Below are 16,951 nucleotides of genomic sequence, written 5' to 3' on the forward strand. Positions count from 1 at the left end.
ACGTGCCATTGGTCGTAACACCAGATCTCTGAGCAAGCCTATGCATGCGCTCAGAATGTCCGGCGCATGTAAGCAGCCGAGTCTCTACAACTGTGTATGAAGACCCAGTCGCAGGCTCAGATGTTTCTCCAAAATTTGTGCGACACTCACGCTCTTCTGCACAAACATCGCCATTGCGTCCACCTTGGCATCATGCCCATAGTACTTTATAGGTGTATTCAACGACATGCACAGTCAATTAACAAAATACATCATTCATTTTAAGTTCACAAGCCAATAGTATCGCAATTAAAAATCAAAATATTATCTGTAACAGGTGACCGCTCTGTCATTGTGCAGAATCATTTCATAATCTAATTTTATTATTATTTGGCCTCTTTCCAAGAATGGAGATTGCACCCGGAGTATATTTATAAATCCAGAAACTTTGTATCACACATCGATGGACCAAGGGACAAAACACTTTGGGTCATCTTTTTGAATCTGAAAAAATAAAATAAATAACACTGAAAATCATAAAATGGTTACGCCATCATGTAGATATAGGTTTAGTTATAACTATGGAGTCATTTTGGTTTTGGTGAAGAAAGTAAAAATAATTTATATGTACTAGGTAACCCGTGCAAAAATTTTGCCTGCGAATGGGCCAAAATAAAAAATTGTACTTTGATTTTTCATCAAACAATACAATGTGCAATTCTAAATGAACAATTAACAATTCGTCAGAAACGTAGAACTTAATCTTTCAAATGGTACCTCATTGATCAAGTTTGGTTAAGTATGAAGGGAGAAAAAAAAAGAGATTGTCACCCAAAAATGACCTTATAGAAATAATACGAACTAGATGGCCCGTGGAAAATATTCGCATGCAAATAAAATATGATTCATTTTATGGCGAAATTGGTGGTTTGTAGGAGGATGAAAGAAAAACCGGTTCATTTTCAGCCATTTCGAGAAGCCGAATAAACCAGGGAATAAACTTCTAGGGCCAAAAGCCAATTTTTAACCTGGATTTTTTAACAAATACTACAATGTGCAATTGTAAATGATCAATTAATCAGAAGCGGAAAACTTAACCAAAATCGATAAATTAGGGACCATTTTAAAGATTAAGAATGAATGGAGAAAACGTTATCGTCACCAAAAATCACCTTCTAGAAATAATATTTAAGATGTTCTGTAAGTATAGCTGCAGTGGTGTAAGTTTGACCAGTTGTCTGGAGGCAAGTTAAATATCGCCCCCCCCCCCACACACACACACACACACACACACACACCACCTGTGCAATATCAATGGATTTCAATTAACTGATTCAAATTTGCATGGGAGGAGAGTTTCCCCCTTGTGAGTAGGACCCCGGTGGCAGATGACTCCATTGCCTCCCGCAGTTATGCTTCTGGCTGTGTGAGTGTCATCGTTTCATGGTGCCCAACGCTGAGTAAGCATTAAAACCTGCCATGCAGTATGGCCTAATTTGCTTCACTGTATGGAGCATCATATACACAACAACACAAGTTTGTGTTGTGCAGTATGTGCATGTGCAGGTGGACGTTATAACCAATTGTATCATTGAGTTAGTCCCAATGAATAAATAATATTGTTTTCTGCTATGAATCAGTAATTCGGAGAATAAGCCCCAATAAGTTCAGGGAGCACCAGAGCGCTGATGTACTGTTGATGTCACAGACAGGGCACCGACATGTAAGCGTCTGCATACTAATTAAAATCAGCCACATTATATTTTACAATATGCATAGGTTATGTAGGAGTACGTAGGTGATGTCCATGATATGTATCACTAATTTATCAGATGGATTTAGCACAATTAGGGTAATTACCATCTCGGTGAAGTGGTCGCCACACGCCAGCCGTATCCTCTCTGGGGTCGCGGGGCTGCTCAGTGTAAATATGTTAGACAAACCCCTCTCCTTTCGTGCAGCGGACACAGCGTCCTTTATGGCAAAGTACACCACGCAACCCAGGAACACCGCCGGCTCCCCGATGCCCTGGAGAAGGAAATAACGCAGAATTAGCTGATTCGTACCGTATTGCATCATACAGCAAAAATCAATGATCTTCCAAAATTTGAACCCTATTTTATATAGAAAATAAAATCAAAATCCCCCCCGCCTATATCGTACCACACGCGGGCCATTTCATAATTCAGTCAGGGACTTGCGAAAAAGCCTTTGCTCTTACCTTGGAAGAGTAGATGGCGTGAGGGTTTGGGGCAGAAGGCAGTAGCGATACATGTAACTCCTGCGGAATGTCATAGACAGAGGGGATCTTGTACTCTCCCGGCCCCCGTGTCAGCAGGGCCCCATCGGGGGAGTATTTCAGCTCCTCTGTGGTATAAAGGCCTATTCCTTGGACGAATGCGCCTTCAACCTGAGACATAACAGAAAGGCAACATGTAATATCCCTGTCTGTATAACAATTTACCTTAGCTAATTATTTTCTGTTTCACCCGATAAGCAAACCTGTTGTATTTACAGGTTACATTGGCAGTGGGATGTAATACAGTCTCAGTTTGCCACAGGTGCGGGATTCCGGTGGAAGTCGGATGTTTTTTTAAAGCGCCAATCATTTAAAAGGCAAAACCATGACTACATCCCGCCATAATTGTCAACAGTGCTACATTCTTTACCGTTTTTACTTTAGTGATCTGCAGAAATCCAGATTAAAAAAGACTGATCAGGATAACGTTGCTAGGGGATGGGGGAGGGGGATTTCCAGCTCAAAGCCATTTGACACGCCATTTGACATAGCGAAACGCGTCAAAACCTTCTTCAAAACTGCTACATTCCTGGTTTTTATCCAGCCTTGATCTCCAACCCCTGGACAGAACCGAACCAGCCCTCTCTGCTTCATTCTTCACCCATCAAGCACCGAATTCTTGTTTATAAAATCCAACCACCGCCAGCTATCCTCCATTGGTGAACTGGACCTCTTTACTCCAGCAAAAACACCAGCCCAGGAGACAAACATCAGTGCGGGACGGCGCAATTACCCAGGTGGACGGTAATATTAACCATCTTACTTTATTTCGAAAATTCTGAAGGGCAAAATAGGAACGGACAGGACACCATGTTACACCAGGAATCATGCCTGCTGTCTTCATTTCAATCTAATGCACTAGCAATATTTTAAGAAACCATAACTCTCATGCTTATAAATATTTCAATTAGCCCCAATTCCCTAATATTGGTCACACTTCTGTATAATAAATTGATTTTGATTTGTAAAATCAGTCCAGTTGGTTATTGGACCTACCAACACCAAAATTAAGCGCTGCAATCCATCTTTGTGTAGTCAGGGCCGGTGCTAGGCACCAGAGCGCCCCAGGCGGGGAGGGGGTGCGCCCCGGCACTCAATTACTTACCCGCTCCAGGGGGGCTGCCTTCCGGGTCCAGTGATGCGGTGCTGGCCGCCGGGACTCTCCCCAGGGAGGGGAGGGGAGGTGGGGTGTCCAGCCTGTTCCAGGAGGGGTGGGTGTTGCCGAGCGATGCGGCGCTGGCCACCGCGACTCTCCCCAGGGAGGGGAGGGGGTGTCTGGCGCCGTGGGAGGGGGTGTCTGTGCTGGCAGGGGAATGATGCGGGTCGCAGCAACGCAACGCTCCCCAGGGAGGGGCGGCTTGCTGGGTGATGCGGCACGGGGGGACCAGCTCCAAACTGCCGCCCTCCAGCGGCCGGCGCCCTAGGCAAATGCCTAAGGCTGCCTAGTGGTGGCGCCGGCCCTGTGTGTAGTCTTTTAGGGCTTGACAACCCGTTATAAGCAGCTGCTAGTGAGGCCAACCGTGTGACGCGCCGCCACCACCCCCTAAGGGCAGTGTCTTTTTCCTTCTTGTTCCAGCTCAGGGTGACCTACTATCGTAGAAGATATTGGATATATCGGTAGTGGTCTCTCCGCCACTATTAATACTCATAAAGTGATCTCTATGAGAGTCGGCCGTGTTTAACCCTGGGTGCCTTCCTCAAGCAATTATCTCCATGGATGCTGAAAAGGCGTCAACCTTGTCACGTGTTTTCATCTGTATTATACTTTATCCGGATTATACTTCCCTGACCACTTTATATCACTCGTATCCTCTCTATAGGAGTCTCCCTCTACCCAGGTATCTAGCAATTAGGGTAACCACCATCTCGGTGAAGTGGTCGACACAAGGCAGCCGTATCCACTCAAAAGATCAACACATCAGAAAGGTCAACATGCATTAGATCCACATGGTCAAAAGGTTGACACAAGCACAATGTCGGCATGAAAAGGGTTGACACAAAAAAGGGACATGTTTTTTCATTTCTCCCTAAATGCTTCTCCACGTTTATATTATTGGCAATGTTTTGCCAAAAATTGTACCGTAATCCTCTAAGCCGGAATGTACACGATTCCATCGCTATTGTGTTTTGGTGACTTGTCTACTGTAATGCTCAGCGTCTTTCAAATAATAAAGAATCCCCCCCCCTCCAAAAAACAATCAAACAAACCCATACTGTACCTGCCCCACATCAATGGCTGGGTTAATGCTGCACCCGGTATCCATGACAATGTCTGTTCTGATGCTCTGTCCGGGGAGACAAGATATACAGATATAGATATACATTACTGGTTACCAACCAATCAGATAATGATATGGTTACCTCTAATTCCGTGCAGTGTGTGTAATACATCCGACGTATACAGTGATCACAGTAACCCGGTATATACAGTAGTAGTACCAGCCATACATAGTGCAGTGTGTGTAATACATCAGACATATACAGTGATCACAGTAACCCGGTATATGCGGCAGTAGTGCCAGCCATACATAGTGCAGTGTGTGTAATACATCAGACATATACAGTGATCACAGTAACCCGGTATATGCGGCAGTAGTGCCGGCCATACATAGTGCAGTGTGTGTAATACATCAGACATATACAGTGATCACAGTAACTCGGTATATGCGGCAGTAGTGCCGGCCATACATAGTGCAGTGTGTGTAATACATCAGACATATACAGTGATCACAGTAACCCGGTATATGCGGCAGGAGTGCCAGCCATACATAGTGCAGTGTATGTAATACATCAGACATATACAGTGATCACAGTAACCCGGTATATGCGGCAGTAGTGCCAGCCATACATAGTGCAGTGTATGTAATACATCAGACATATACAGTGATCACAGTAACTCGGTATATGCGGCAGTAGTGCCAGCCATACATAGTGCAGTGTATGTAATACATCAGCCATATACAGTGATCACAGTAACCCGGTATATGCGGCAGTAGTACCAGCCATACATAGTGCAGTGTATGTAATACATCAGACATATACAGTGATCACAGTAACCCGGTATATGCAGCAGTAGTGCCAGCCATACATAGTGCAGTGTATGTAATACATCAGACATATACAGCGATCACAGTAACCCGGTATATGCAGCAGTAGTGCCAGCCATACATAGTGCAGTGTGTGTAATACATCAGACATATACAGTGATCACAGTACACCGGTATATGCGGCAGTAGTGCCAGCCATACATAGTGCAGTGTGTGTAATACATCAGACATATACAGCGATCACAGTAACCCAGTATATGCGGCAGTAGTACCAGCCATACATAGTGCAGTGTGTGTAATACATCAGACATATACAGTGATCACAGTAACCAGGTATATGCGGCAGTAGTACCAGCCATACATAGTGCAGTGTGTAATACATCAGACACATACAGTGATCACAGGTACCCGGTATATGCAGTAGTAGTGCCAGCCATACATAGTGCAGTGTGTAATACATCATCAGACATATACAGTGATCTTAGTACCCCGGTATATGCGGCAGTAGTGCCAGCCATACATAGTGCAGCGTGTAATACATCAGACGTATACAGTGATCACAGGTACCCGGTATATGCAGTAGTAGTGCCAGCCATACATAGCGCAGTGTGTGTAATACATCAGACATATACAGTGATCACAGTAACCTGGTATATGCGGCAGTAGTTCCAGCCATACATAGTGCAGCGTGTAATATATCAGATATATACAGTGATCACAGTAACCCGGTATATGCGGCAGTAGTGCCAGCCATACATAGTGCAGTGTGTGTAATACATCAGACACATACAGTGATCACAGTGACCCGGTATATGCGGCAGTAGTACCAGCCATACCTAGTGCAGTGTGTGTAATACATCAGACATATACAGTGATCACAGTAACCCGGTATATGCGGCAGTAGTGCCAGCCATACATAGTGCAGCGTGTAATATATCAGATATATACAGTGATCACAGTAACCCGGTATATGCGGCAGTAGTGCCAGCCATACATAGTGCAGTGTGTGTAATACATCAGACACATACAGTGACCCGGTATATGCAGCAGTAGTGCCAGCCATACATAGTGCAGTGTGTGTAATACATCAGACATATACAGTGATCACAGTAACACGGTATATGCGGCAGTAGTGCCAGCCATACACAGTGCAGTGTGTGTAATACATCAGACATATACAGTGATCACAGTGACCCGGTATATGCGGCAGTAGTGCCAGCCATACATAGTGCAGTGTGTGTAATACATCAGACATATACAGTGATCACAGTAACACGGTATATGCGGCAGTAGTGCCAGCCATACATAGTGCAGTGTGTGTAATACATCAGACATATACAGTGATCACAGTACCCCGGTATATGCAGCAGTAGTGCCAGCCATACATAGTGCAGTGTGTAATACATCAGACATATACAGTGATCACAGTAACCAGGTATATGCGGCAGTAGTGCCATCCATAAATAGTGCAGTGTGTGTAATACATAAGACATATACAGTGATCACAGTAACCCGGTATATGCGGCAGTAGTGCCAGCCATACATAGTGCAGTGTGTGTAATACATCAATACATCAGACATATACAGCGATCACAGTAACCCGGTATATATGACAGTAGTGCCAGCCATACATAGTGCAGTGTGTGTAATACATCAGACATATACAGTGATCACAGTAACCCGGTATATGCGGCAGTAGTACCAGCCATTCATAGTGCAGTGTGTGTAATACATCAGACATATACAGTGATCACAGTAACCCGGTATATGCAGCAGTAGTGCCAGCCATACATAGTGCAGTGTGTAATACATCAGACGTATACAGTGATCACAGTAACCCGGTATATGCAGTAGTAGTACCAGCCATACATAGTGCAGTGTGTGTAATACATCAGACATATACAGTGATCACAGTAACCCGGTATATGCTGCAGTAGTGCCAGCCATACATAGTGCAGTGTGTAATACATCAGACATACAGTGATCACAGTACCTTGGTATATGCGGCAGTAGTGCCAGCCATACATAGTGCAGTGTGTGTAATACATCAGACATATACAGTGATCACAGTAACACGGTATATGCTGCAGTAGTGCCAGCCATACATAGTGCAGTGTGTAATACATCAGACATACAGTGATCACAGTACCTTGGTATATGCGGCAGTAGTGCCAGCCATACATAGGCCCTTATTCTGATCGGTGCGGCCCGATCAGAATATGCGGCCGCAACCGTGCAGGCGAATCCCCGCCTTCCATACGGATCGCCACCTGCCGTCCGTATGCGGATATGTGGCGATCCGCATGAAATTGGACGGGGATACGCCTCCTCCATGGTGGGAGCAGCCCCTGCATTCGATGGTCGCCGAACATCGAATGCAGGGCCGCACGCTCCACCAGGTCCCGCAACACAAGACCACACGGACACTTGTCCGTGTGAAATCATGTATAGGGGCGGGCAGCTGACATCCGGCGATGTCAGATGCCCGCCCCGTACCCACGCGTCACGGCCTCATTACCATGCATACGCCCCGCGTTTGCATGGGAACGCCCATGAAACGCGGGGCGTATGCATAGGGTAATGAGGCTAAGTAGCCCCTCACGCCCCTCTACGCCCCCTGTGCGGCGTATAAAGAATCCGTGCGGCGAAATCGCCTGCACATGCGCAGAGTGACCTCTGCACATGCGCAGACGATCAACATCGGCGGTCCGTCCGCATGCGGGAATTTCCGCACCGATCAGAATAAGGGCCATAGTGCAGTGTGTGTAATACATCAGACATATACAGTGATCACAGTAACCAGGTATATGCGGCAGTAGTGCCAGCCATACATAGTGCAGTGTGTGTAATACATCAGACATACAGTGATCACAGTAACCAGGTATATGCGGCAGTAGTGCCAGCCATACATAGTGCAGTGTGTGTGATACATCAGACATACTGTATACAGTGATCACAGTAACCCGGTATATGCGGCAGTAGTACCAGCCATACATAGTGCAGTGTGTGTAATACATCAGACATATACAGTGATCACAGTAACCAGGTATATGCGGCAGTAGTACCAGCCATACATAGTGCAATGTGTAATACATCAGACACATACAGTGATCACAGGTACCCGGTATATGCAGTAGTAGTGCCAGCCATACATAGTGCAGTGTGTAATACATCATCAGACATATACAGTGATCTTAGTACCCCGGTATATGCGGCAGTAGTGCCAGCCATACATAGTGCAGCGTGTAATACATCAGACGTATACAGTGATCACAGGTACCCGGTATATGCAGTAGTAGTGCCAGCCATACATAGCGCAGTGTGTGTAATACATCAGACATATACAGTGATCACAGTAACCTGGTATATGCGGCAGTAGTTCCAGCCATACATAGTGCAGCGTGTAATATATCAGATATATACAGTGATCACAGTAACCCGGTATATGCGGCAGTAGTGCCAGCCATACATAGTGCAGTATGTGTAATACATCAGACACATACAGTGATCACAGTGACCCGGTATATGCGGCAGTAGTACCAGCCATACCTAGTGCAGTGTGTGTAATACATCAGACATATACAGTGATCACAGTAACCCGGTATATGCGGCAGTAGTGCCAGCCATACATAGTGCAGCGTGTAATATATCAGATATATACAGTGATCACAGTAACCCGGTATATGCGGCAGTAGTGCCAGCCATACATAGTGCAGTGTGTGTAATACATCAGACACATACAGTGACCCGGTATATGCAGCAGTAGTGCCAGCCATACATAGTGCAGTGTGTGTAATACATCAGACATATACAGTGATCACAGTAACACGGTATATGCGGCAGTAGTGCCAGCCATACACAGTGCAGTGTGTGTAATACATCAGACATATACAGTGATCACAGTGACCCGGTATATGCGGCAGTAGTGCCAGCCATACATAGTGCAGTGTGTGTAATACATCAGACATATACAGTGATCACAGTAACACGGTATATGCGGCAGTAGTGCCAGCCATACATAGTGCAGTGTGTGTAATACATCAGACATATACAGTGATCACAGTACCCCGGTATATGCAGCAGTAGTGCCAGCCATACATAGTGCAGTGTGTAATACATCAGACATATACAGTGATCACAGTAACCAGGTATATGCGGCAGTAGTGCCATCCATAAATAGTGCAGTGTGTGTAATACATAAGACATATACAGTGATCACAGTAACCCGGTATATGCGGCAGTAGTGCCAGCCATACATAGTGCAGTGTGTGTAATACATCAATACATCAGACATATACAGCGATCACAGTAACCCGGTATATATGACAGTAGTGCCAGCCATACATAGTGCAGTGTGTGTAATACATCAGACATATACAGTGATCACAGTAACCCGGTATATGCGGCAGTAGTACCAGCCATTCATAGTGCAGTGTGTGTAATACATCAGACATATACAGTGATCACAGTAACCCGGTATATGCAGCAGTAGTGCCAGCCATACATAGTGCAGTGTGTAATACATCAGACGTATACAGTGATCACAGTAACCCGGTATATGCAGTAGTAGTACCAGCCATACATAGTGCAGTGTGTGTAATACATCAGACATATACAGTGATCACAGTAACCCGGTATATGCTGCAGTAGTGCCAGCCATACATAGTGCAGTGTGTAATACATCAGACATACAGTGATCACAGTACCTTGGTATATGCGGCAGTAGTGCCAGCCATACATAGTGCAGTGTGTGTAATACATCAGACATATACAGTGATCACAGTAACACGGTATATGCTGCAGTAGTGCCAGCCATACATAGTGCAGTGTGTAATACATCAGACATACAGTGATCACAGTACCTTGGTATATGCGGCAGTAGTGCCAGCCATACATAGGCCCTTATTCTGATCGGTGCGGCCCGATCAGAATATGCGGCCGCAACCGTGCAGGCGAATCCCCGCCTTCCATACGGATCGCCACCTGCCGTCCGTATGCGGATATGTGGCGATCCGCATGAAATTGGACGGGGATACGCCTCCTCCATGGTGGGAGCAGCCCCTGCATTCGATGGTCGCCGAACATCGAATGCAGGGCCGCACGCTCCACCAGGTCCCGCAACACAAGACCACACGGACACTTGTCCGTGTGAAATCATGTATAGGGGCGGGCAGCTGACATCCGGCGATGTCAGATGCCCGCCCCGTACCCACGCGTCACGGCCTCATTACCATGCATACGCCCCGAGTTTGCATGGGAACGCCCATGAAACGCGGGGCGTATGCATAGGGTAATGAGGCTAAGTAGCCCCTCACGCCCCTCTACGCCCCCTGTGCGGCGTATAAAGAATCCGTGCGGCGAAATCGCCTGCACATGCGCAGAGTGACCTCTGCACATGCGCAGACGATCAACATCGGCGGTCCGTCCGCATGCGGGAATTTCCGCACCGATCAGAATAAGGGCCATAGTGCAGTGTGTGTAATACATCAGACATATACAGTGATCACAGTAACCAGGTATATGCGGCAGTAGTGCCAGCCATACATAGTGCAGTGTGTGTAATACATCAGACATACAGTGATCACAGTAACCAGGTATATGTGGCAGTAGTGCCAGCCATACATAGTGCAGTGTGTGTAATACATCAGACATATACAGTGATCACAGTAACCCGGTATATGCGGCAGTAGTACCAGCCATACATAGTGCAGTGTGTGTAATACATCAGACATATACAGTGATCACAGTAACCAAGTATATGCGGCAGTAGTGCCAGCCATACATAGTGCAGTGTGTGTGATACATCAGACATACTGTATACAGTGATCACAGTAACCCGGTATATGCGGCAGTAGTACCAGCCATACATAGTGCAGTGTGTGTAATACATCAGACATACAGTGATCACAGTAACCCGGTATATGCAGCAGTAGTGCCAGCCATACATAGTGCAGTGTGTGTGATACATCAGACATACTGTATACAGTGATCACAGTAACCAGGTATATGCGGCAGTAGTGCCAGCCATACATAGTGCAGTGTGTGTAATACATCAGACATATACAGTGATCACAGTAACCCGGTATATGCGGCAGTAGTGCCAGCCATACATAGTGCAGTGTGTGTAATACATCAGACATACAGTGATCACAGTAACCCGGTATATGCGGCAGTAGTGCCAGCCATACATAGTGCAGTGTGTGTGATACATCAGACATACTGTATACAGTGATCACAGTAACCCGGTATATGCGGCAGTAGTACCAGCCATACATAGTGCAGTGTGTGTAATACATCAGACATATACAGTGATCACAGTAACCAGGTATATGCGGCAGTAGTACCAGCCATACATAGTGCAATGTGTAATACATCAGACACATACAGTGATCACAGGTACCCGGTATATGCAGTAGTAGTGCCAGCCATACATAGTGCAGTGTGTAATACATCATCAGACATATACAGTGATCTTAGTACCCCGGTATATGCGGCAGTAGTGCCAGCCATACATAGTGCAGCGTGTAATACATCAGACGTATACAGTGATCACAGGTACCCGGTATATGCAGTAGTAGTGCCAGCCATACATAGCGCAGTGTGTGTAATACATCAGACATATACAGTGATCACAGTAACCTGGTATATGCGGCAGTAGTTCCAGCCATACATAGTGCAGCGTGTAATATATCAGATATATACAGTGATCACAGTAACCCGGTATATGCGGCAGTAGTGCCAGCCATACATAGTGCAGTGTGTGTAATACATCAGACACATACAGTGATCACAGTGACCCGGTATATGCGGCAGTAGTACCAGCCATACCTAGTGCAGTGTGTGTAATACATCAGACATATACAGTGATCACAGTAACCCGGTATATGCGGCAGTAGTGCCAGCCATACATAGTGCAGCGTGTAATATATCAGATATATACAGTGATCACAGTAACCCGGTATATGCGGCAGTAGTGCCAGCCATACATAGTGCAGTGTGTGTAATACATCAGACACATACAGTGACCCGGTATATGCAGCAGTAGTGCCAGCCATACATAGTGCAGTGTGTGTAATACATCAGACATATACAGTGATCACAGTAACACGGTATATGCGGCAGTAGTGCCAGCCATACACAGTGCAGTGTGTGTAATACATCAGACATATACAGTGATCACAGTGACCCGGTATATGCGGCAGTAGTGCCAGCCATACATAGTGCAGTGTGTGTAATACATCAGACATATACAGTGATCACAGTAACACGGTATATGCGGCAGTAGTGCCAGCCATACATAGTGCAGTGTGTGTAATACATCAGACATATACAGTGATCACAGTAACACGGTATATGCGGCAGTAGTGCCAGCCATACATAGTGCAGTGTGTGTAATACATCAGACACACACAGTGATCACAGTAACCCGGTATATGCGGCAGTAGTGCCAGCCATACATAGTGCAGTGTGTGTAATACATCAGACATATACAGTGATCACAGTACCCCGGTATATGCAGCAGTAGTGCCAGCCATACATAGTGCAGTGTGTAATACATCAGACATATACAGTGATCACAGTACCCCGGTATATGCGGCAGTAGTGCCAGCCATACATAGTGCAGTGTGTGTAATACATCAGACATATACAGCGATCACAGTAACCCGGTATATGCGGCAGTAGTACCAGCCATACATAGTGCAGTGTGTGTAATACATCAGACATATACAGTGATCACAGTAACCAGGTATATGCGGCAGTAGTACCAGCCATACATAGTGCAGTGTGTAATACATCAGACACATACAGTGATCACAGGTACCCGGTATATGCAGTAGTAGTGCCAGCCATACATAGTGCAGTGTGTAATACATCATCAGACATATACAGTGATCTTAGTACCCCGGTATATGCGGCAGTAGTGCCAGCCATACATAGTGCAGCGTGTAATACATCAGACGTATACAGTGATCACAGGTACCCGGTATATGCAGTAGTAGTGCCAGCCATACATAGCGCAGTGTGTGTAATACATCAGACATATACAGTGATCACAGTAACCTGGTATATGCGGCAGTAGTTCCAGCCATACATAGTGCAGCGTGTAATATATCAGATATATACAGTGATCACAGTAACCCGGTATATGCGGCAGTAGTGCCAGCCATACATAGTGCAGTGTGTGTAATACATCAGACACATACAGTGATCACAGTGACCCGGTATATGCGGCAGTAGTACCAGCCATACCTAGTGCAGTGTGTGTAATACATCAGACATATACAGTGATCACAGTAACCCGGTATATGCGGCAGTAGTGCCAGCCATACATAGTGCAGCGTGTAATATATCAGATATATACAGTGATCACAGTAACCCGGTATATGCGGCAGTAGTGCCAGCCATACATAGTGCAGTGTGTGTAATACATCAGACACATACAGTGACCCGGTATATGCAGCAGTAGTGCCAGCCATACATAGTGCAGTGTGTGTAATACATCAGACATATACAGTGATCACAGTAACACGGTATATGCGGCAGTAGTGCCAGCCATACACAGTGCAGTGTGTGTAATACATCAGACATATACAGTGATCACAGTGACCCGGTATATGCGGCAGTAGTGCCAGCCATACATAGTGCAGTGTGTGTAATACATCAGACATATACAGTGATCACAGTAACACGGTATATGCGGCAGTAGTGCCAGCCATACATAGTGCAGTGTGTGTAATACATCAGACACACACAGTGATCACAGTAACCCGGTATATGCGGCAGTAGTGCCAGCCATACATAGTGCAGTGTGTGTAATACATCAGACATATACAGTGATCACAGTACCCCGGTATATGCAGCAGTAGTGCCAGCCATACATAGTGCAGTGTGTAATACATCAGACATATACAGTGATCACAGTAACCAGGTATATGCGGCAGTAGTGCCAGCCATAAATAGTGCAGTGTGTGTAATACATAAGACATTTACAGTGATCACAGTAACCCGGTATATGCGGCAGTAGTGCCAGCCATACATAGTGTAGTGTGTGTAATACATCAGACATATACAGCGATCACAGTAACCCGGTATATATGACAGTAGTGCCAGCCATACATAGTGCAGTGTGTGTAATACATCAGACATATACAGTGATCACAGTAACCCGGTATATGCGGCAGTAGTGCCAGCCATACATAGTGCAGTGTGTGTAATACATCAGACATATACAGTGATCACAGTAACCCGGTATATGCAGCAGTAGTACCAGCCATACATAGTGCAGTGTGTAATACATCAGACGTATACAGTGATCACAGTAACCCGGTATATGCAGTAGTAGTACCAGCCATACATAGTGCAGTGTGTGTAATACATCAGACATATACAGTGATCACAGTAACCCGGTATATGCTGCAGTAGTGCCAGCCATACATAGTGCAGTGTGTAATACATCAGACGGTACTTGTTTCCTAGAACGGCCACAATCGTGAGTGATCGTGGCTCTTAATTAAGGGACACGATCCTCACGATGTGGCCGATTTTTTACAATTTTTTCACTTTGATTGACAGAAATCGGGTCAATCGGTCGGTCGCGACCAATTAAAATCGGCCGCGATGCGACCGACCGATTGACCCGATTTTTCCATAGACTTCAATGTTAAAAAATCTTTTAACATTGAAATCGGTCGGTCTTGTGCCATTATAATGGCACAAGATGAGATGGACTTGATTAAGTCCATCTCACATAGGGAAAAATGATAAAAAAGGTGAAATGGGCCAATATGACCCATTTCACATTTTTTATGTGCCCGCCATGACCCCACGATAGACGTGAACCCGAAGCGTGGCGAGCGCAGCGAGCCCGCGAGGGGCGGCGGTGCGCGTCCTCCGACCTTTTCATTCCCCTACTATCCACTAGGGCGTGGAGTGAGAATAGAATAGTGTGGCGAGCGCAGCGAGCCACCGAGCCCGAAGCGTGGCGAGCGCAGCGAGCCCCGCGAGGGGACGCGTATACCTGTGAAGTTAGACGCGTCCCCTCGCGGGGCTCGCTGCGCTCGCCACGCTTCGGGCTCGGTGGCTCGCTGCGCTCGCCACACTATTATATTCTCACTCCACGCCCTAGTGGATAGTAGGGGAATGAAAAGGTCGGAGGACGCGCACCGCCGCCCCTCGCGGGCTCGCTGCGCTCGCCACGCTTCGGGTTCACGTCTATCGTGGGGTCTAGCACACTTATTAACATTTGGGGGGGCAATTGAAACAAATCTGGTGAAAAAAATAAAAAAATCGGGTGAAAAATCGGTCGATCGGATCGGTCGCATCGTATGCGACCAAATCGCATGCGATGCGATCGATCCGATTTTTTATCTTACGACCACAACGATCTAAATCGTTGTGGCCGTTCTAGGAAACAAGTACCCATCAGACATATACAGTGATCACAGTAACCAGGTATATGCGGCAGTAGTGCCATCCATAAATAGTGCAGTGTGTGTAATACATAAGACATATACAGTGATCACAGTAACCCGGTATATGCGGCAGTAGTGCCAGCCATACATAGTGCAGTGTGTGTAATACATCAATACATCAGACATATACAGCGATCACAGTAACCCGGTATATATGACAGTAGTGCCAGCCATACATAGTGCAGTGTGTGTAATACATCAGACATATACAGTGATCACAGTAACCCGGTATATGCGGCAGTAGTACCAGCCATACATAGTGCAGTGTGTGTAATACATCAGACATATACAGTGATCACAGTAACCCGGTATATGCAGCAGTAGTGCCAGCCATACATAGTGCAGTGTGTAATACATCAGACGTATACAGTGATCACAGTAACCCGGTATATGCAGTAGTAGTACCAGCCATACATAGTGCAGTGTGTGTAATACATCAGACATATACAGTGATCACAGTAACCCGGTATATGCTGCAGTAGTGCCAGCCATACATAGTGCAGTGTGTAATACATCAGACATACAGTGATCACAGTACCTTGGTATATGCGGCAGTAGTGCCAGCCATACATAGTGCAGTGTGTGTAATACATCAGACATATACAGTGATCACAGTAACACGGTATATGCTGCAGTAGTGCCAGCCATACATAGTGCAGTGTGTAATACATCAGACATACAGTGATCACAGTACCTTGGTATATGCGGCAGTAGTGCCAGCCATACATAGGCCCTTATTCTGATCGGTGCGGCCCGATCAGAATATGCGGCCGCAACCGTGCAGGCGAATCCCCGCCTTCCATACGGATCGCCACCTGCCGTCCGTATGCGGATATGTGGCGATCCGCATGAAATTGGACGGGGATACGCCTCCTCCATGGTGGGAGCAGCCCCTGCATTCGATGGTCGCCGAACATCGAATGCAGGGCCGCACGCTCCACCAGGTCCCGCAACACAAGACCACACGGACACTTGTCCGTGTGAAATCATGTATAGGGGCGGGCAGCTGACATCCGGCGATGTCAGATGCCCGCCCCGTACCCACGCGTCACGGCCTCATTACCATGCATACGCCCCGCGTTTGCATGGGAACGCCCATGAAACGCGGGGCGTATGCATAGGGTAATGAGGCTAAGTAGCCCCTCACGCCCCTC

The 16,951-nt window shown here is 46.3% G+C and overlaps 1 protein-coding gene across 1 annotated transcript in view; it reads right to left on the reverse strand.

Moving 5' to 3' along the window:
- Positions 1-238: 238 nt before the first annotated feature.
- The window catches only part of LOC146020847 (aldehyde oxidase 1-like), an 89,120-nt gene continuing 72,407 nt past the window's right edge, over positions 239-16,951 (reverse strand). The window contains exons 32-35 of the mRNA XM_083154366.1: positions 4,498-4,563; positions 2,201-2,389; positions 1,840-2,007; positions 239-483 (exon numbers count right to left, since the gene is read on the reverse strand). Of these exons, the coding sequence (XP_083010492.1) occupies positions 433-483; positions 1,840-2,007; positions 2,201-2,389; positions 4,498-4,563 (474 nt within the window). The 3' untranslated portion in view covers positions 239-432. The remainder of the gene's footprint in view (positions 484-1,839; positions 2,008-2,200; positions 2,390-4,497; positions 4,564-16,951) is intronic.

This window comes from Crinia signifera, chromosome 7, assembly GCF_055691185.1.
Source record: "Crinia signifera chromosome 7, ASM5569118v1, whole genome shotgun sequence".
NCBI lineage: Eukaryota > Metazoa > Chordata > Amphibia > Anura > Myobatrachidae > Crinia > Crinia signifera.